The sequence below is a fragment of the Arachis hypogaea genome, chromosome 2, assembly GCF_003086295.3.
Source record: "Arachis hypogaea cultivar Tifrunner chromosome 2, arahy.Tifrunner.gnm2.J5K5, whole genome shotgun sequence".
NCBI classification, from domain to species: Eukaryota; Viridiplantae; Streptophyta; class Magnoliopsida; order Fabales; family Fabaceae; genus Arachis; species Arachis hypogaea.
The window spans coordinates 13,197,775-13,219,036 of record NC_092037.1 but is presented as its reverse complement, the minus strand read 5'-3'; the positions used below and the strand labels follow the sequence as shown (position 1 = coordinate 13,219,036).

Genomic DNA, 21,262 nt, shown 5'->3' with positions numbered 1-21,262 from the left:
AATTGTTAAATTCAATATGACATGAACATAGTAATTGAATATTACTGACACTGCACCTAATTTTTTTCATGTCAAAGAATAAACACTACAACAGATGCGGAAGCGCTAGCGCGGAGGAACAACGGCCCATGCCAAAAACGACGCTTAGTTGAGAAGATCCCGGCAAAGATCATTGGCGTCTGCAGGTACCGTAAATCCTCCTGGATATCGGCCGTGCAATCCGAACCGCCTCGAATTTGGTGTATATATCTTCATACTAACCATCCTATTTCACTTAACCTCTTGCGCGAACGAAGAACGAGCAGAGGCGCGAAGAGCACCCAACCCCCTCTGGCGCAACCTACCCGCGAGTACACCCAAAACTTCTGCCAGTGAGTTTCAATTCCTTAATTCAATTCCCCCATTTACTTTACTGCCATAATTGAAACCCTCCTCCCCCCCCAAATTGCAGAAACCCGTCACTTCATTTTGGTAGCGCGCCAAACACGAACGGGAGCAGAGCCGCGTACCATCTGCTCCACCCGGCGCTTCCGTCTTCGCCGTCGAATCGCGCAGCGGCCAACCTGGTTCCATCACCAGCGACGAAGTTGAGGCATCTAATTGGCAGTGCGTGAAACCCCGACACCGTCCTCTCCAGTGCGCGAATCCTAGCTATCGCTGCCTCCCACTTTCACCGGTTTGTTCTTCCACATTGAGCTTTCTTGTGGTTTTCATTATTGTTCAGAGTTCTAAACATGTATTGGGTATATCTTCTATAAATTGTGGCTAATTGAAGCGATTTCGAGTTAGGGATTTGAATCCGTATGATTAATTAGCAGATTGCAAGTTTATCTTCCAAAAGATAACAAATATTATAGTATAATACCTCTGTCCATCATCATCAACGATGAATTCCTCTGTTATTTTTTATATTCAGTATGGAGACTGATTGGTTCACGTTAAAATCGTCTGTCTCACACCCTTGAGTCAATTTCTTATTATGTAGACAGATAGAGTACTTTTTGCTTTGTGTGATGAGTGTGGAGCTGAGAAACAGGTTGAGTGGTTGAGTGAACAAAAGCATGTTGATACCATTGGTTTGATTTAATTTTACGGATTCTTTGATGCTCATTCGATTGTTCATTGTTACTTTATTCCTCCCCTTTCTCTTACGATGGATCATCAAATTTATGTTGCCTTCTTAAACCGGCTGTAGTTACTCGTACTTGAAGGTAATCGTGTGAGTTGGATTGAATCAAGCAATCTTTTGAATGAGAGAAAAGAAATCCATTAGCATTTGAACCATCACTGAACCCCTCCCTGTGTATGCTCCTGTAAAACTGTGAAATTAATAAACTAATCTAGTTACAAGGTTCTGGGCTAATCTTGATTTATAGATGCAAAGTGGTTGTCAACATTCCTTTTAGGTGCGTGTACAGAACTGATTATACGTACAAACGCTACAGTTTTCATAATGATCTCCATTGTGCTCTTTGCATTCTATCCTGCATCTATGGTCTGCCTCTAAGCTTAGAAATTTGAAATCCACTATGATAAATTTTATTTATTAATATTGCATCCATTCATCTTTTGCATATGTGAGTAGTGGAATTGATCATTCTCCTAATAAGGAGAGGGTTATAGTAAGAAGGATTTGATCCTGATGTAACCTTAATTTTGCCTATGTGTTATAACCAATACTTACCTGCATTGACAACTTCTCACCACTGCATCTTTTGCCTATTATTAGTAATATTAATTTGAAATAAGCAATATTATGTGAGTTTTGGATAATGTTGGATAATTGATAATATAGTATATTTGGTGACATTCTAATTTCCAAAAACTCTGACTTATGAATTAACTGTTGAGATCAAGAGGAGTTACTAAGTTATAACAAACATATAGATACACGACTCTTTATTCTATTTTCAGTTTGACTGATTGGTACCTGTTATGTTCAACAGATTGCAACAGAATAATTAATACATTTATTCATTTATTATATATTTCTCTGCATTTGCCTGGACGGAAGAATGAACGACTAATTTTATTCTAGTTGTGGTCTATAGAAATATATGTTGTCACTTGTTGATTCATATACTCAGACATAGCTGCTGGTTTCACCCTGCTTGATTTATGCTGTCTCATTTTATCTGCTGTTATGCCATAATACAAGCTGCAAGGCCTAGTTTCTAATATACATTATTATAAAAGGAAACAGATCAAAGAGAGATAAAGAGGGACAGATAATCGGAATATATATGACAGTCTCTTTGTGTTTACATGTCACTTATAGAGAAGCAATTCTTAATCAATATTATTTCATATATGTATCCTATGAATGGATGATTGACCATTCTTTTAGTTTATATATTAAATAAATTAAAATAGTATGTAACCATATATACATAACGTTAATCAACGAGTACAGTATGCACTTAGAGTTTTTAAGTAATAGTTATAGTAGGAAGTGAGATTTGACTTAATAAACTTCAATTAGAGAAATAATTTTAATGTACTTATTTTTATTACTTTAAATTCATTTAAAAAATAATTAGTGATTTCCTTTGTCTTATTATTTATGTGAAAGCTGAAATTGGTACTTAATTAGTTTTTGCAGTTAGATACCTTGGCTGGTTTATATACTAATTATTCTTAGAGAACTTGATTTACATAAGATAGGATTTTGGGGAATTTTCCAAGTATGAAAATTGATGGAGATATTATATATGGACTCTGCGTGTTTACTTATATAGTTACATTTTTTAGAATTCGTAGTTACTAAGCTTAGCTTCTGTGCTTTGTTAATCACATTTTTTGTTTCTTATTGTTCTGTTTAAGACCTTTGCAAAATAAAAAAAAGTGCTCTGTTGAAAAATTTATTAAGTTCCTCTTTCTTGTTACTTCATTGACTGAGTTTGATCCCTAAGATTGTGTTGGGATTCTAGCACTTTTTATATTTCAAAATGGTTCATGATTACTTTGATTTGTACTATTTGGTTTGCTTTAGTATTAATCTTTGATTTGGTAATATAAAATGACTAGTAGAGCTGTTTATGTAGCCTTACAATAAGTTGAAAGTGAGGAACTTTTGAGGGTTGGATAAAAATAACGCAGCAAGATGTATCTAATATGACTGTTGGAGCTGTTTATTGTTATACTAATCAAATTGGTGTTCACTTTTATGACCAAGTGAAATCGTTTTTCTAATAGTATAGTTGAGAATAGTACAGCGATATGCTACTTTCAATGAAATATTTGACATCAATTTTGGTTGATATTAATATATGCAGCATGATATAATAAGCTGTCGACTAGACTTCTTACTATATTTTTCTTCACTTGATATGTTTCTTTATATTGTGATAGGACCTGATTTAATTATTCTTGAAATGCATCTGATATGTGTATTTACAAGTTAATTCTTAGCCAGTGATCATGGTCATTGATTTTCTTTATTCAGCTGCTAAATGACAAATTTAAGGTGGAGTTTTAGTTATACTCTTTTGGTAATAATATCAATATTTAAGTGCTGAAAAGGCCATTTTCATTTTAGTTGACAATGTACTTACTCTTACAGGAGCAATTATTTAAACCATATATGAAGAGAAGGATGAAGATGGCTTTCTTTATGTAACATACAGTGGCTACCATTTTTTTGGATGTCTCACTTCCCACATGCATTAGCCATTTTCTATATTGTTTACTTTGATTAATGATTTGTATGTTGAATTCGTTACACTTCTCGTATCAGGAACCTTGATTATCTCACTTATATTGTTTACTTTGATTAATGATTTGTATGATGATACAGTTACACTTCTCATATCAGGAACTTGATTTATCTCTGACATGTACGTTAATGTATCTATAAAAATCATCATAAAATCAGGATGTATCACTGAAAATCTAATAAATAATGATACCGCAAAATGAAAAGGCAACTTGGAAGATGAAAACAAGTTTTGAAAAAAGAAGAGATGCTCACCAAAATATTTTTCAATTTATTTCACTCTCCACATGAAAAGATTCAAAGGATTTGTTGTTTTTTTTGGGCACTGTGATCTGTTATTTATACTTTTGTGTTTTATATCTTTATACTCTAACTTCATATCCTCCTGTTTTTTTTTTTTTTTTTAAGGAATCTCTTCTTTTTCATTCCGTTTTTTGGCTTCGGAACCAGAAATTCTTCCTTCCAGTAATTTTTTAAAAGTGCAGAATTAGACCATGAGTAAGCAACCTTCCTAATACCATTTATATTCTATCAATTAGCCCGGAAACAAGTACCTTTATCTATGTTTTATTTCCGGGTTATTCTCCCGTTCTCTCTTTTGGATTACTTACTGCATTAATATGGAATATTACTCAAACGTTATGAAGTTTTAATTATTAAAAAGGATTTTTAATACTAAAATTATTAAAAGGACCAAATCGTTTTATAATATTGGTGAAGAAGAACCAAATCTTATTATAATGAACTAAATATATTCTTAACTATACTTTTACTTACTTGTTATAATCTTTAACATATGTTGTTTGATTCTCAACGCTATATAGATATGTATGAATATTCAGTTGGGATTAATTAGTTAATTACTTCTAAAAATTTAGTCTAACATATTGTTAGGGAAATTGATTATTAAAATATTAATTTATAACTATTTATTATTTTTTAATTTTATATTAATTATTATTATACTTATAAAATTTTTAGTAATTTTATTATTTGTTTATTTAATTATGTATTACTTTTATAATCTTTTGTCTTATTTTTTGTTGGGTAAAGATCACAAAATTAAAAAATATTTATAAAAGATTTGATTCTAGGACTTAAACGTTATAAAATGAGTTACTCCTTCTTAATAATTTTGGTACTAAAGGTCCTTTTTAATAATTAAATCTTCTAACGGTTCTTTATAATAGTTTTCCCTTTAATATATCCGTTGGACAGTTTGTCCGAATTTTTTTTATTTTCTATTTGTGTTTCCTTATTAAAGTTTTATGCATTTGTTTATATGAACATCATAAAAGTAGATATAGATAAGAGTTGGATCTCAAGGCCACGAGGTAGTGTCGAATACAAGGCCGGGTTGAACAAATTTTGGATTTCGCATTTGCGAATGCATCTTCCGATGGGATGATACATTGTCCATGTCCTTCGTGTGGGTTCCGGCTATTCCAAACTAGAGAGGATGCTTACGATCACTTGCTGTTAAAACCGTTTCCTGCTAAGTATACTTTTTGGTTACATCATGGGGAGAGACGCGTAGGAGACAGTTCTAGTGAGACACAAGAAATTGACCCAGGTAGCGTCTACCGAGATCCACTGCGCGACATGGTTCGTGAGGCATTCAACTTTCCAGGTTCTGTTGTCGATGAAGATGACTCGGGCAACAAAGATTTTGAGGGGGATGCCGACGAATTGCCTTATTTGTACAGCGAACCTAGTCAGGCGGCCCGTCATTTTGATGAGCTGCTTGAGGATGGAGAGCAGGAATTGTATCCGGGTTGTGCGAAATTCTCGAAGTTGGCTTTCTTGGTCAGGCTATACCATATAAAGTGCCTGTGCGGCGTGAGCGACAAGGCATTCGGAATGATACTAGAGTTACTGTGTGAGGCTTTTGAGCATGCAAAGATTCCGGGTTCACTGCACGATGCCAAAAGGATCATACGAAACTCGGTATTGCGTACAAGAAGATAGATGCATGTCTGAATGACTGCATGCTATATCAGGGCAGCGATCAAGAACTGTCTAGGTGCAAGATATGTGGGACCTTGATATGGAAGCAAAAGACTAGGAGGAATTCCATTGTCCGGATCAATGTGGTTGTTAAGAAGAATGGAAAGCCGCAGGCGGCGAAAGTTCTTCGTTACTTTCCCATTGTTCCACGACTGCAGCGGATGTTCATGTCAGTAAGACATCTGTTGACATGTTGTGGCACAAGAAAGGTCCTAACTCGGATGGTTTTTTGAGGCATCCACGAGACGGAGAGGCATGGAAGGCATTTGATAGAAGATATACTCACTTCAGTGGCGATCCACGCAGCGTTCGCTTAGCCTTAGCTAGCGATGGCTTTAATCCCTTCGGAAATCTCAGCTCAAGGTACTCGATTTGGCCCGTGATTCTCATCCCCTACAACCTGCCCCCATGGAGTTGTATGAGACCCAGCTCTTTCTTGCTGTCTATGATTATCCCGGTCCCAAGATGCCTGGAAATGACATAGATGTCTACCTACAGCCGTTGATAGATGAGTTGAAGCAGCTGTGGGGTGGTGTTGATACGTACGACGCTAGCGAGAAAAAAACATTCAAGCTGCATGCTGCGTTGTTGTGGACAATCAGCGATTTTCCAGGGTTGGGCAACTTATCTGGGTGGAATACGTACGGTGGGAGAGCATGTCCTACGTGCAACCTGGATGCCGAGTCTAAGCGACTCACGTTTAGTCAGAAATGGTGTTTCATGGGTCATCGGCGCTTTCTGAATCAAAGCCACAGATTTCGGCAGGACCGGGTCCGATTTGATGGGAAGGTAGAGGTCAGAGGTCCGCCTGTAACATTGTCGGGTGGAGATATTTTGAGACAGTTGGATAATGTGCATGTCAAGCTTGGTAAGGTGCAGACGGAAGCCGGTAAAAGAGCGCGCGGACAACAGGCTGCATTACAAGATGAGTCTCCTTGGAAAAAAAGGAGTATATTCTTTGATCTTCCATATTGGGAGTATAATTTGTTGCGTCACAATCTGGACGTGATGCACATAGAGAAGAATGTGTGCGACAACATTATCTACACGATACTGAACGACAGTGGTAAGTCCAAGGACAACCTCAAAGCTCGATAAGACCTCCAGCTGATGGGAATTAGGCATGAACTTTGGCCACGAGAAGATGGAAAGTATCCCACTGCAATATTCTCCATGTCGAATTCACAGAAGGACGTTTTTCTTAGGAACTTAAAGAATGTGGTCTTTCCAGATGGTCATTCGAGTAACATATCTCGCTGTATTGACCTACAACAACGAAAAATTTCCGGCTTGAAAAGTCACGACAACCATATTCTCATGGAACATCTTCTCCCAATAGCTATCAGGAATGTATTGGAAGCCCCAGTGGCAGTCGTCCTGGCTGATTTGTCAACTTTCTTTCGACGACTATGCAGTAAATCTATAGACCCTGAACAACTTCCTCTCCTACAGGAACATGTGATCCTCACTCTTTGTCAAATGGAGATAATTTTTCCACCATCTTTCTTCACAGTCATGGTACACCTAACCGCGCATCTGGTTGAAGAGGTACGCCTAGGAGGCCCGGTGCATTATAGGTGGATGTATCCAATTGAAAGGTACCTATAATACTAATTTTACATTTGAGTTATTTCAAAAGTTAACAACCTAACACCTATCTCGCTCGTAAAGGTACCTAGGTCGTCTTAAGCAGTACGTGCGTAATAAGGCAGCACCGGAAGGATCAATTGTCGAGGGCTACTTATCCGATGAGATTCTGACTTTTTGTTCGAGATATCTAGATAACGTTGAAAGCAGGATCAATCGACCATTGCGTGTTGATGATCGACCGAGCGAAGATGCGACTAATAACGCGGCCAGCATGTTCCCACTGATTGGCAAAGCGGTAGGGGCTTCCGAGAGTTTGAATCTTTCACCAACCGAGAGACTTCAAGCACATCGTCACGTATTGGTCAATTGCGCAGGTGTAGAGAGTTTCTTAGAGTAAGTGCAGTTATTAACCTTAGAATCATATTGTAACCGAAGGCAATATTTTTTTATACCTTTAACAGTAGATCCACATGGTATGCTCAGGGATTTTAGGGCTAGTAGAAAAAGACAGCTACGAAGTATTGGCAAAAGAAACGAAGCCTACATTGACAGGGTTGTCCATAGAGAATTCGCCGAGTGGTTCAAGAATGAGGTAAATCTTCTGTACGGCTCTTCCATTTATAGTTTCGTTAATAACTTGCCTCCTGCCACTCAATTCTAAAAATAATTATATCATTGGTAGATACCACTGGGAAGTACGATGCACCCGAGAGAATTGCAGTGGCTCGCATGTGGCCCCAATATTCAGGCAAAGCGCTTTAAGGCGTACAATGTCAATGGATTCAAGTTTAGAACCCTATCAAGAGAGGATGGAATGAGAACCCAGAATAGCGGGGTTTGTGTCACTTCTGACACTAGAAGTTATGCAAGCGCTCGTGACAGTAACATGGCTGTTGGTGGCGTCTCCTATTATGGAAGATTGGTAGATATCATTGAGATGAATTACAGTGGCCAATTCTCTGTGGCCTTGTTTAGATGCATTTGGGCAGACACCACGTCTGGTAGAGGCATAAAGCAAGATTTTTTGGGACACACTTGTGTTAACTTTAGCAATCCAATTCACACTGGTGATCGTGAAGATGACGAGCCGTACATTCTTGCTTCCGAGGCTCACCTTGTATACTATGTGGAGGATGAGGTCGATAAGGAATGGAGCGTAGTGGTCCATGTGAAGCCGAGAGATTTGTTCGACATGGGTGAATACAATGAACACTGTGAGGTCGAACTTTCCCTCCAACAAAGTCTGACTGGTTTATCTAAGTGTGATATTGAAGGTATCTCGTTGACAAGGGATGGCAACTTAGAAGAACCCACACCTGACACAATCGAAACCGGTGAAGAGGCTGCTGATTCATAGATATATTAGGCTACCAATATATGACATGCACACTTGTACCTTTCCCCTTATTATACTCTTGAAATTTTATTTATAAGCAAATAGCATAATAATAAAAATCAGTCGTCTGGATCGACTTTGATCTTATTTAATTTTGCCTATTTTAAGTGTGTGTATCTTGAGATTTAAATAGCAAGACCTGTATACTTAGAGTTCTCAAGCTCACCCTTTTATGTGTTGGGACTAAGCAGGAAAATTGGAAGAGAATGACCTCTTTATGTGTGCCAGCAGCTTTTTTTTCGTCCGCTCGATGCAAGAGGCATCTCCGTTCTCTTCACTTGAGCACACAATTTCATTTGCTCGAGATTTATGGTTCAACAAATCGCCTATTAGAGCATGGTTGGATGCATTCTCCGCACACAGTCACATAGGTACAGTTATTGGTAGGGCGCCTACTGAATTAATATCGGTACGTATCCAAACTGACTGACCAATCAAGGGTTCTATAACCATAACCATAAGACAAAGCCAACTATCGGATGATTTATACGACTCTGAACGTTGTAGGATTTGTGTCAATTCGGAGCAAAGTATCGAAAGAAATTTGGCTTCGAATTCTTAACAACTACAGATGCTAGACATTCCCATAAAATACTGGAGGAGATCAAGGTATAAATCAGCTTATTAAATGTTATTATTGTTATTGTTACTGTTGATATTTTGGATATCACTTTAATAATTTGCAAGATATTAAGTCTCAATTAATGTTAACATATATATTATTGATTTTAAAAAAAGTAAAATCAAACTATATATAGAGTACGGTTGCATGCTAGGGATAGGATAACTGGTACAATTATTGGTTTGAATATATAGATATAGTTTCTTTTCATTCTATTTTAAATATACATACTCCCATAAGTACCTATTTAGGTCTCAATAAGTTATTAAATTTTTTTTTCGATAAAATATATAGTTTTCTTGTGTTTAATAAAATTCAATAGTAAAAATAAAAATACTAAAAAAATAAAAAAAATATTTTTTTAAAAGTTATAATTTAGGATTTTAAATTTTTTACATAAAATTTTTTTCAACATAACATATAAACAAACAAATTTTGTTATGTTATGCTATCCGACATAATTGTTAAAAAAAAATATTTTTATACGAACTATTTAAATATAATTTTTTTAAAAATTACTTAAAAGAATTATTATTTTGTAGAAGTTCACCCAAATAGATTCTAAGCAGCACTCAAAATCGTATTAGAGATTGAAAATTGTCTTATGTAACTTATTTTTGGGTCAGTGATTAATGCTAATAAACGCATCAACCTTTTTCTTTGAAAGATAGTAATCACTATATATAATGTTGAAATCACAAAGAGATAGAGAATAATAACACATGTACTTGTACTAAGTTACTCATGTAATATTGGTAGTATTTTTATGTAGATTTCTTATTTTTAGTATTTTTATTTAGTTTTTAAAATTTTATTTTCCGAGAAAAATAAACGGTGAAGAAAAACTTGAGATTTTTTCTTTTCTTGTTGGTTATTAATTAATTGCACGAGGACTTTTCCAACATGGTCAAGAATGATTCACAGCTGATTCTATATTCGATTTCAATGGTGACCGCAGCAATATAACATAACTATCAAAAACTACTAAGTCAACATATTTTAAATAGTACTAAGGACAAATGTCTTAATGATGCTAATCTATTTTCTGGTTTGATTATAAAGGTAATATGGGTTTTCAACTTTTCATTAAATTTTGGTTAATGTTTTAAAATTTTCAATTTTTAACTGTATTAGTTTAATTAACGGTTTAATTTTTAGAATCTTAAATGTTTTTGCATTATTATGACATATGTGGATCATCATCTTCGGCTATGTGCTGTGATTGCTATGAATAAACTTCTTCATAAAGCATCTATATTTCAAGCAAAATCTTTTTTACTTGTCTCGATCTTTACTGTATTCTTGAGAACTCAAGCAGAACGTAATAAATAGTATCAGGTTAAAAGATAAAACTTTGGGATAAATCTTGCGGAATTGAGTCAACAAATCCCCTCCCCAGGAACACTTTCAGATTACTCTATGTAATGTCTGCGTAGTTTGTTGGAATGCCCAATTGTTTTGATGATTCTTTAGTTCTGATTTAGGCTCGATGCGAGAACAATCTCTTGGTTGAACTGGATATTGCGGCTCGAGAGAAATTCTATTTCATAGAAAAAGGACTCACAAAAATCTGGGAACGTAAGTCTAACAAACCTTGTAGAATATGGCAGCTAGACCATTTTCTCTGTAAAGTTTAGTAATTTTATTCAAATTGTTTTGTTGCGATGTAACTTTCAGGAATATCTCAAGAGGAGCTTCAAGAGAAATCAGAAGATTTAGGGGAGATAGTTCCAGACTCACTGGAAGAAGAACTCGTGCCCAGCAACAGTTCCGACGAGGAGGTTTGGATCGATGACAAGGCTACCATGAGAAATTATGACCTCAATAAAACACCAGACGAGAACCAGATAGAATGATCCAGCTCTCCCCTGATTTTGTCTTATGGTGTTTTTGTCAAATAATATGACTCAGTATTAGCTTAGTTGAATCCTAGTAATGTTTTCGTTGTTATGTCTAGTTGTTTTCGTGTTTTTGCACAGATTTCAACATGAATTCATTTCAAACACAAAGATATTTAGCTTACCTATTCAATTTTCTTCGGTACATTTTTATTACTTTTACTATGGTTAAATTTTTATTGCGTACTTGATGCTAGCTATTCAAAGAATTTGTGGTGAAAATATGTATTTCCAATAAATACAGTATTTAATTCTTGAATTCACTGCCAATATTCAATTAAATAAAACTAATACGTAAGTTAAAGGTTTTCATCCCACCATATCTCCAAATATGTTTAGAAGATTTGAAAAAGTATAATCTATAACAATGTATAATGCGGATAGAGGAGTTTGGTATCCACTTATCTTTCCTATCTTACCCTTAATTTTATAATCTAAGATTGCGTCCTTAATCGTGTCCTCATTTAGGAGTACATATAATTCACTCTTAAATAGAATCAACATAAAATTATATTTTTTCAATTTTTTAAAATTTATATTATTTATTAAAATAATGATATAATGAATGTACTGTTGCAAAAAAATGAAGATAACTTCATAAATATATTTTTTGTTGGAAGAAAACATAACTTAATCAATGTAAAGTCTAATTTAAATAACTATAGTTAAATAAAATAAATAATAATAAACGGATAAAAAATTTAAATTTTTTTTTATTGGTATAAAAAGAAATCATTATTCTCATACACAATGACATAGATTTTTAGCATTATCCTTTTCTATATGCATCTATTTCTTTAATTTTTATACATATTTCTGTGCTTTATTTTAATCTACAACAATATTTGTTGAAATATCAATTTAAATTTTAATATTGTCTATATGGAGAAGAAAGGTTTATTATTAACAGAAATTCTCTTGTACACTGTCAGTTACTTTACATAAAAAATAAATTCACCCATTTTAAACAGCAACTTCATTAAATTCTTATGTAAATCATTGTTGCGTATTTTGATAGAATAAAAATAAAATAGTTTAAACATGATTTTTTTTAAATAAATGTATAAAGAATAATTTTTTTCCTTTAAATTATTATATGATATTATTTTAATGTACTCTTGGTACCTAGAACATAATGATTTTAGTATTATACCTATATTAATTTAAAATTAACTATTCTATATGTTAAAAAACTTAAATAACTTATAAAAATTTTTATTTAATTATTCAATACAAAATTTTTGAATGCTTGAAGTCTTAACTTTTTCTTACAGTGATAAAATATGAATTAAAAAGCAACTATGAAAAATAAGTGCCTATATAATAGTTATACATCTAGATATCTAAATCAAATAAGAAAATAATTATTTAACAACTCAAAAGTTAATACAATGAATAGTTATGGATCAAGTGGTGAACAAAAATAAAAGTTGGGATAATGGTATGATACTAATTGATTGCGGTTGGGGTTAATAGAAGAAGAAAAAAAAAGAAGGGAAATAAAACAAGGCAACATAATAATGATGACAAAACAATAATAGTTATACATGTAAAAAGAATAATAAAAAAATATTAGTGTAAAATAGGATGAGATGATAAAATCAGAATAAAAATTAATAACTTAGAAATACTAATAAAATTAAAGATAATTAAATATGTTCAATATAAGATTAAATAAATAAATATTTTTATATATTAGAATTATGCGTAAAGATAAAGTGAATTTTGAATTTAAATTTTTAAATTTGCTTCAAATTAAATAGGATTTAGATAATAAATAAATTTAATATATAAATATATAACTAATATAAAGATAAAGTGAATTTTGAATTTAAATTTTTAAATTTGCTTCAAATTAAATATGATTAGAAAAATAAATAAATTTTATATATAAATAAATAACTAATTTATAAATAATGTTAGGAAATTTTTATCTTGATTTTATTACACATAATAACAACATAATTCCTTTTTCTTATTTTTAATTTAAATCTATTTATCATATATTTCTTACAATTATTAGATAACGTAAAGTATTTTATTTTTTTATAATTTAATTTTTAATTATTCAACAATTTACAATTATTGATATTAAATTAGGATAACATTTTTTATTTTTTTACCTATATCTTTTTCCAATAACATATACATATCTTTAATGTGTGTTTTTATAATTTAGCATTTTAAAAGTCTTTTATAGCAATTTTAATTTTAACAAAATATCATATAACTAAGGCTACGTTAATTTTGAAATGATGGAAAAAAATACTTATTTGACAAATTTAAAGGGTGAATAATATATTAACACCAATACTAAAATACGATATAAATAGGATCATGTTAATATTAAAATAAAAAAATAATAATTTAATAAATTTGACGAAGGAATAATATATTAAAAAAATTTAATTAATTTTTTAAAATAATTAAAAAGCGGCTGAACAAGCACGTTAGTGTCCTGTTGAACCGCTAGTACATAATAAAGCAAATTATATTCGTATGTAACATATGTTTTGGTCTTTAATTTGAAATATTTTGGTAGAATATATATCATTATACTCTTATTGTTTTATATATTGGGATTAGTGAACAAAATTAAACATTGATATATTATCTTTTTACAATTATGAAAACGTGATTTAGTGGTGTTTTATTGGGGGTTTTCATTAGTGAGTTTATATAATATGTGAATATAGGCTGAATTACAAGTGGCCTAGTGGGTTATACTAACTCAAGGCCCACACCACCATTAACCCTCGAAGCAGTTAAGGTAAAAAAATGAAAATCCAAACTTCCTCACATGAACCCCTGTTGCGCACACAATGCTCCCATAGCTGAACCCTTGTTTTCACTCTCCCTCCTTGGTTGTTTGTGAGCAGCATTGGCGTCGTTGGTGTGTCCTCGCTTCCCTCGCCTTCGTCAGTCACATCCTCTTCCACTCGGTTGTAGTGCTTGTTCAGGTAACAAGTTTCAGCTCTTTCATGCTCATAATTATTTTTTTTTCAATTAAGTTAACTTTAATTTGAATCCTATGTGGGTATGAACATTCACAGATGAAATATAAGTTGTTTGGGGGGTTGCATGTTCTAATCTTCAATGTATTTGTTCAAGAGGGTTAAAGAATATGGCTACTGATAGTTCCTTCTAATTTCTAAGTTAATTATATTAAGTAAAAAAATATTATCTTGATTAAAAAAAATTACGATTTGCACAACTGCTATGAATATGAACATTGATAACGGGAATGGTTAAGCTAATGGAGTAGATATTGTTCATGCAAATTAGGGAATATTAACTTTAGTCATATTTTCTTAATTAATTCTGTTAGGATTATTAATGATGGATGTTAATTTTAACCATGGTTTCTTAATTTTTTATAGTTATGATTATTAATGATAGATGTTAATGTTAATCATAGTACGTTAATTAAAACTATTTGGAATTTAATACACCTGTGATAAATAGGATTATTAAAACAGGTAATTTTAATCATAGTACTGTAATTAATAATTCTGTATATAAGGTATCATTTCTGTACAGAAAATCCTATGATTTTATTAGTGTCCTGGTCCATTAAAAGCTTTCCCTATGAAAGTTCATTAGATTCTTCTAATTTACATGTAGTTGGAAAAGATGCTACACTAAATGGTTGACCGCATTATGCTAGTGATTATTATATACATTAGCATTTAGCTCATTCATGTTTGAATTAGTAGTTCAGTCATAGGAAAAATAGATTCTATTTATATAATCACTATATGTACATATATAGATTGGTTTTTAATATGTTGTTACATAATTAAAATGTGAGTAATGCTATTTGTTGGTTAATTATTCTATTATTCCATGAGGAATTTAATTTTTTTTTTTGGCATGATACATGTGTTTTTACTAGGATTGTAAGATGCCAAGGAAAACTCGCTTCAAGAAAGGCACAAGAGTGGATCCACCGTGTCAGCAGCCTCCAGTTGCACCTCCTGTGTCTTCACCATCCAATGACGATGACTGGCTCATCCCTCCGCCCCCCAGTAATTCTGGTGTCTCAGCAGCGGCTATTCTGCAACCCTTTCGTCCGCCCAGGAGTGAACCACGACCTGAGCCACAGGCCGCTAACGATTCACGAGTGACGGAACCGTGCAATGAAGACATTGACCCAGAGGCGAACGAGGTAGACTCGTTTGAGGAACACATTGACAGGATGTTTGCTACCTCTGATGCTGCAAAGCGCAAACGACGAAAGACTACTGAGTTTTGGGATGTTGATCTCATTGGTAACAATTGTTGAACTTTAAATCTTTTTAATTGATCAGCTTATGATTTTGTTATGCTCCTTACATGTGGTGCACATTGAGCACAAAAATTACATTTTTTCTTCTTTCTTGTTAGATTCTGAAGGAATAATTAAGCAAGCTAAAATGAGTGTGAGAGAGGCTATGGAGCGGTCTCTTAATGGTAGCAAGATAATCCTGAGGTTCAATGAGGAACTGCAGGCAGTCGGAGATGGAGCTGGCCTGTTGAGTGGCATTCTAGGAGCGCTGGGTTTTGATTACAGCAAATTTCCTATATGTGAAAAGAGTTGGGCAAAGGTGCGGGGCAAAGACAGAGTTTATGACGATTGTATAAAGGTAATGACTTTTGGCATTGTTTAATCATATCAAATCTTTCAACTTGCAATTACTTACAGCTGGACATTGTCGTCGCAGGAGATGTTTCACTTCCAGGATAGAAGTGGTTTAATCAAGAAATCATTTTTGAAACAAATGGGGAAGTCTTGGAAGGACACAAGGGGGAGGCTGTTTGACTCGCATTACAAACCAACAAGGACACTTGAGCAGAATCTTGAGCAGCGCCCGGAGGGAATTCCTAGAGAGCATTGGAAGTGGTTCATTGAGTATCGTAATGATCCTGCAACAAAGGTACCTCATTCATTTAATACATATACTTTTTTAAAAAATGAATTTGCTTGAGTTCAAAAAATGTAATCCTTTTGTTTGGTTGATATAATTTGGTATAAATAAATAGTTGTTATTCCAGTTGGGCTGAATTTGAACCATGTTGATTAATATACATGATTAATTCACTTTAATATATCAATTCCCAGCACAGGCTGTTTGACTAAGATCATAATATATATATGCATGATGCTGAGACACCATTCTTCCTTATTAGAACCTTATTTTGTGCAGGTTACCATATAAGACAACTAATTTAATTTGAGTACCCCTATTATTATAATTTATGCTATATGATTGTTATTGGACTATCTCACAGGGGCTGCTAAATGTTATTTCCGTTAGTTGTTAGTTGTGGTATGAGTTATGGGTGGCATTTGCATATTAGAAATAAAATAATATTGTTAACTTCTTATATGTAAATAGGGACTGCATCCGTATAACTATTCTTTTTGTTAAAGCAATACTTAAATTTAGATTACGTACAGTTTATTCAAATTCCATACTAGTATACTTAATGCCCCATTTTTTTGAGTCTCTTGCGACGTAGGATATATGTATACTATACTTAGCAAGTTTTAGTACTCCATTGCATGCCAAGCTTACTGTTGATTTTTAATAGGCGAAGTGCAAGCAAAATGCGCTGAATCGAAAGAAGCAACTTTACACCCACACTGGCGGATCTAAAAGCTTGGCAAGGGCTAGGGAAGAAGAGGTAATATAAACTTGTAATGGAGAATAAGTGGCTTTTAGTGTTGATTTATTCATAGAGTAAACAATGTTAGAAGTATTGAAAAAATTTGTAGAAGTGAAATTCATGGGATAAATTTTATTTTTACAGTCACAACTACAAGGTAGGACTGTTGGTAGGGGAGAAGTATGGATCCTAAATCACAAAAGATCTGATGGCAGCTATATACATGAAGAAGCTCGGAGGATTGGTGTAAGTACACTTAGTCATATATGTTGCAACATGTTGGGTTTAGCAATGATAATGTCTTGAGTATGCTATTAGCCTGGTGTGATTGTGTAATTATGTTTATGCCTGCAGGAAAAAATTTCTGAGATTGAACAATTGGATGAATCTACAAGAATACTGTCAGAGAATGATTCTCTTGCCCAAGCTCTGGGCAAAGAGCACCCGGGTAGAGTGCGTGGGATGGGACACGGGCCGACACCAAGTCAACTCTTCCGTTCGAGTTTGCAGCCGCTGGTGGATAGAGCTCAAGTAGAAGAGACCCAAAGGATACTGTGTGAACTACAAGCGGAGGTGACGACCGAAAAATTGAAGAGGAAAGCAATGGAGGATGAATTAGCAGCAGAGAAGAATAAGAGGCAGGAAATAGAGAGTGTGCTGAGTTATCTGGTCAAACAGCAATGTGGGGAGCTGCCTCCAGACATCGCTGCACGGATGAATTCTTTGGACAGACATGGAGGAACATAGATATTAGGATTTAGGATTTATGTGATACTTAGATTTTCAATACATGTTTTGTTTATGTTAAATATGGGGCATTAAGTATTAGTCAAGTACTTTACTTTTTTGAATGACTACTGAAATACGTTATTGGCATTATTAAAATAGACATGTTAGATTGCTTTGCAGTTAAATATTAATGAGTTTTTTTTTCCATAGTGCAGCATTTTATGAATAAAAAAAGTTTAATATTCTTTAATTAATTAAAAAAGATGGAAAAATATATAAAATATAAAAATACTAAAAATTAAGCTATGTTAAGAGCCTTTAAATTAAAATTAGTTTAGAAAAAAATCGGTCTTAAATTGAAATTAGTTTAGGATAAAAAAGGGCCAGGTTTATAAAATTACTAAAAAAAAGGCCAAATAGCGGCGGTTTTAACCCGCCGCGAATAAAATATAAAAAAAACGATACCTCAAAATAGCGGCGGTTTTACGGCGGTTTTAAAACCGCCGCTAATCAATTTCCTTAAATACGATCTTTGAAACTGCCGCGGTTATAAACCGCATCTAAGGCTCTGGACGTAAAATCACTGATTTGCGGCGGTTATGCCAGCGGTTGCTGGTAACCGCCGCCAAATGTAACTCCCGCGCCCTTATGCACTGCGTTTGCTATTTCGCTGGCAATCTGTTTAGCGGCGGTTCAAAACCGCCGCAATTCGGCTCTTAAACCGCCGCCAAACACCGCTTGTCCTGTAGTGAAAATCATAATCTTTGTACAATCATGAATTAGAAGTACGGGTTTATTGCCATATTTGCCAAAATTTGTATCTAGTTAGACCTAAATTTCTAGTTAACAAATTTTTCTACCTAAGAATAAAATCTTAAGCAAGTAATTGCCTTAACTATATCAAATATCCTTCTTTATGTGACATCATGTCGGCTCTATTGTGGATTAGGAATAATATAGCCATTTAAATCTACAATATTAAAAATCACAAATAATCAATTCATCTAAATAAATTATACAAAAGTATAAAATAAAAAAGGACTTTAAATAATAAATTATTGAATTCTAATAGAATTAAAATTTAATATAATTTAATTCATGGAGTGTAATCGGATGAGATTTATTCGAATTTAAGAAAAAATATGTTTAAATCAATTAAAAAAGTAATTGGATTAGTTTGTATCGAGTTTAAATATGTTTGTTAACTTATATCCGGATCGATCCAACCTGATTAAATCAGGCTTTGTTCGGTTTAGATAATTTGATATTCTAATTAAAATAAAATAATAAATAAAAAATATCAAAAAAATAATAAAAAATACTATAAATATTAAAAAACTTAAAACTACGTACAAATTATCATTACAGGAAAACACAATAATAAATTAATATTAAAATATATTAAAATTACAAATTAACATAAAAAATTAATACTACAAATTAATTTTTTTAATTGAATATATAAGGTGATTGAGTATTAGGGTTGGACTTTTTTGCATAAAATTAAATTAGATATCCATCAAATGAGAACTAGTTCAATCGGATTGTATCCGATTATAGCCATTGTCCATTGAATATATACTAAAGCCAAATAAATTAGATCAATTTAGTTTTAGTCAATAATTAAAACAACAACAACAACAACAAAGCCTTGTCCCACTAAATGGGGTCGGCTACATGAATCAAACGATATCATTGTGCTCTGTCATGTATCATGTCTATAGAGAGACCGTTTACATGTAGATCTTGTTTGACCACCTCATGGATGGTCTTCTTAGGTCTTCCTCTGCCTTTCGCCCTTTGTCCATCTTTCATCTCATCCAACCTCCTGACTGGATGTTCTATCGGTCTTCTTCTCACATGTCCAAACCACTTGAGACACGATTCAACCATTTTTTCCACAATGGGTGCTACTCCAACTCTCTCCCTTATATCTTCATTCCTTATTTTATCCAATCACGTATGACCACTCATCCATCTCAACATCTTCATCTCTGCCACACTCAGCTTATGTTCGTGCTCCCCTTTAGCCGCCCAACACTCTGTACCATACAGCATAGCCGGTCTTATAGCGGTGCGATAGAATTTACCTTTAAGTTTTAAAGGCACTTTTTTGTCGCATATAAAACTAGATGCACTCTGCCATTTTGACCAACCTGCTTGGATCCTATGATTTACATCCTGTTCAATCTCTCCATTATCCTGTATGATGCACCCAAGATACTTAAAACTTTTAACTTTTCCTAGGATGTTTTCTCCAATCTTCACCTCTATATTGGGGTTTTCCCTTCTCATACTGAACTTACATTCCATATATTCCGTCTTGCTATGGCTTATGCGCAGACCATACACTTCTAAAGCTTCTCTCCATAACTCCAACTTCTTATTTAGGTCTTCCCTTGACTCTCCCATAAGGACGATATCATCGGCAAAAAGCATGCACCATGGCACAGGCTATTGGATGTGCTCTGTGGGTACTTCCAAGACTAATGTGAAAAGGTATGGACTTAAGGATGATCCCTGGTGTAATCCTATACCAATAGGGAATTTCTCCGTCACACCACCTTGAGTCTTCACACTAGTTGTGGCCCCATCATACATGTCTTTAATTACCCGAATATATGCGATCCTTACTCTCCTCTTTTCTAAAACCTTCGATAAGACCTCCCTTGGTACCTGTTCATACCCTGGGTCAAACTGTCTGACCCGGGATGTTCGACGGATAAAGCGACCGACCTTTTCAGGTCAGGACAACCCGACCTCTTTTGTATGAGCTCGGCCAAGTCAACAGGAAAGCCTAAATAAGGGCCCAAATAGAGGAACACGCCCCAAATCCTAAGGCAGCCCAAGCCTACAGAGAGAAGGGCGGTTCCCTTGAAGATAAGATGACCTCACTTAAAGATAAGATAAAGATAAGATAAGATAACTAACTTATCTTATCCACAGAAGGTCACATCTCACCATTATAAATACACTGGAGCACCCATGTATAACTCATACTCTGATTCTACTCAATACCTGCTTAATATCCTTGCTAACTTAAGCATCGGAGTCCCTTGCAGGTACCCCTCACCCTTCGGTGATAAAGGATCAGCAGCATTCTCAGTTCTACAAGTCGGACACACCAGCTCCGGCCGCTATACACCTGCCGGACACGTCGGCTCTGACCAACACAGAAGATCTCGACCGAGATCGACCTACAGTTTCAGGTAACCCTCGAAACATTGGCGCCGTTGCCGGGGAACCTGGAAGTCATCCCAACACCATGGCGGACAACCATGACAATGACCACAACTCAGGTTTGGAAGATAGAACGCCACACAAGAACACGGATGCTATACTTAAAGATACTCCAGAGTCCAATGGAGACAAAAATTCATCAAATCCAGGGGCGATAGAAGCTCTTCAAAATCGATTGAAGCAACTTGAGAAAGATGCCCAACATCAATGCGAAAAAGAAGAGGATCTACGTCGGGAGATAAGGCGGCGCCGAGAATTAGAAGATAAGCTTATGAAACTCGAAGCTAATCTCAAAACTAAAGCTACTCGACCCTACACAGATGATAGCTCTCAGAAAGATCAAGATCCATTCACCAGGAAAATTATGAAGACCAAAATCCCAAAAGATCTCAAACTTCCGGATATGACTCTATATG

The 21,262-nt window shown here is 34.2% G+C and overlaps 2 protein-coding genes across 2 annotated transcripts; both read left to right on the top strand.

Annotated features, from left to right (window-relative positions):
• Positions 1 to 5,119: 5,119 nt before the first annotated feature.
• Positions 5,120 to 6,820, top strand: LOC112721911 (uncharacterized). The gene is made up of 3 exons (XM_025772936.1): positions 5,120 to 5,662; positions 5,716 to 5,895; positions 6,080 to 6,820. The coding sequence occupies exons 1-3, from the start codon at positions 5,120 to 5,122 to the stop codon at positions 6,818 to 6,820; spliced, it is 1,464 nt and encodes a 487-aa protein (XP_025628721.1).
• Positions 6,821 to 15,132: 8,312 nt separating this feature from the next.
• Positions 15,133 to 17,624, top strand: LOC112721898 (uncharacterized). The gene is made up of 6 exons (XM_025772920.2): positions 15,133 to 15,499; positions 15,615 to 15,853; positions 15,932 to 16,144; positions 16,803 to 16,895; positions 17,022 to 17,123; positions 17,232 to 17,624. The coding sequence occupies exons 1-6, from the start codon at positions 15,133 to 15,135 to the stop codon at positions 17,622 to 17,624; spliced, it is 1,407 nt and encodes a 468-aa protein (XP_025628705.1).
• The last annotated feature ends 3,638 nt before the right edge of the window (positions 17,625 to 21,262 follow it).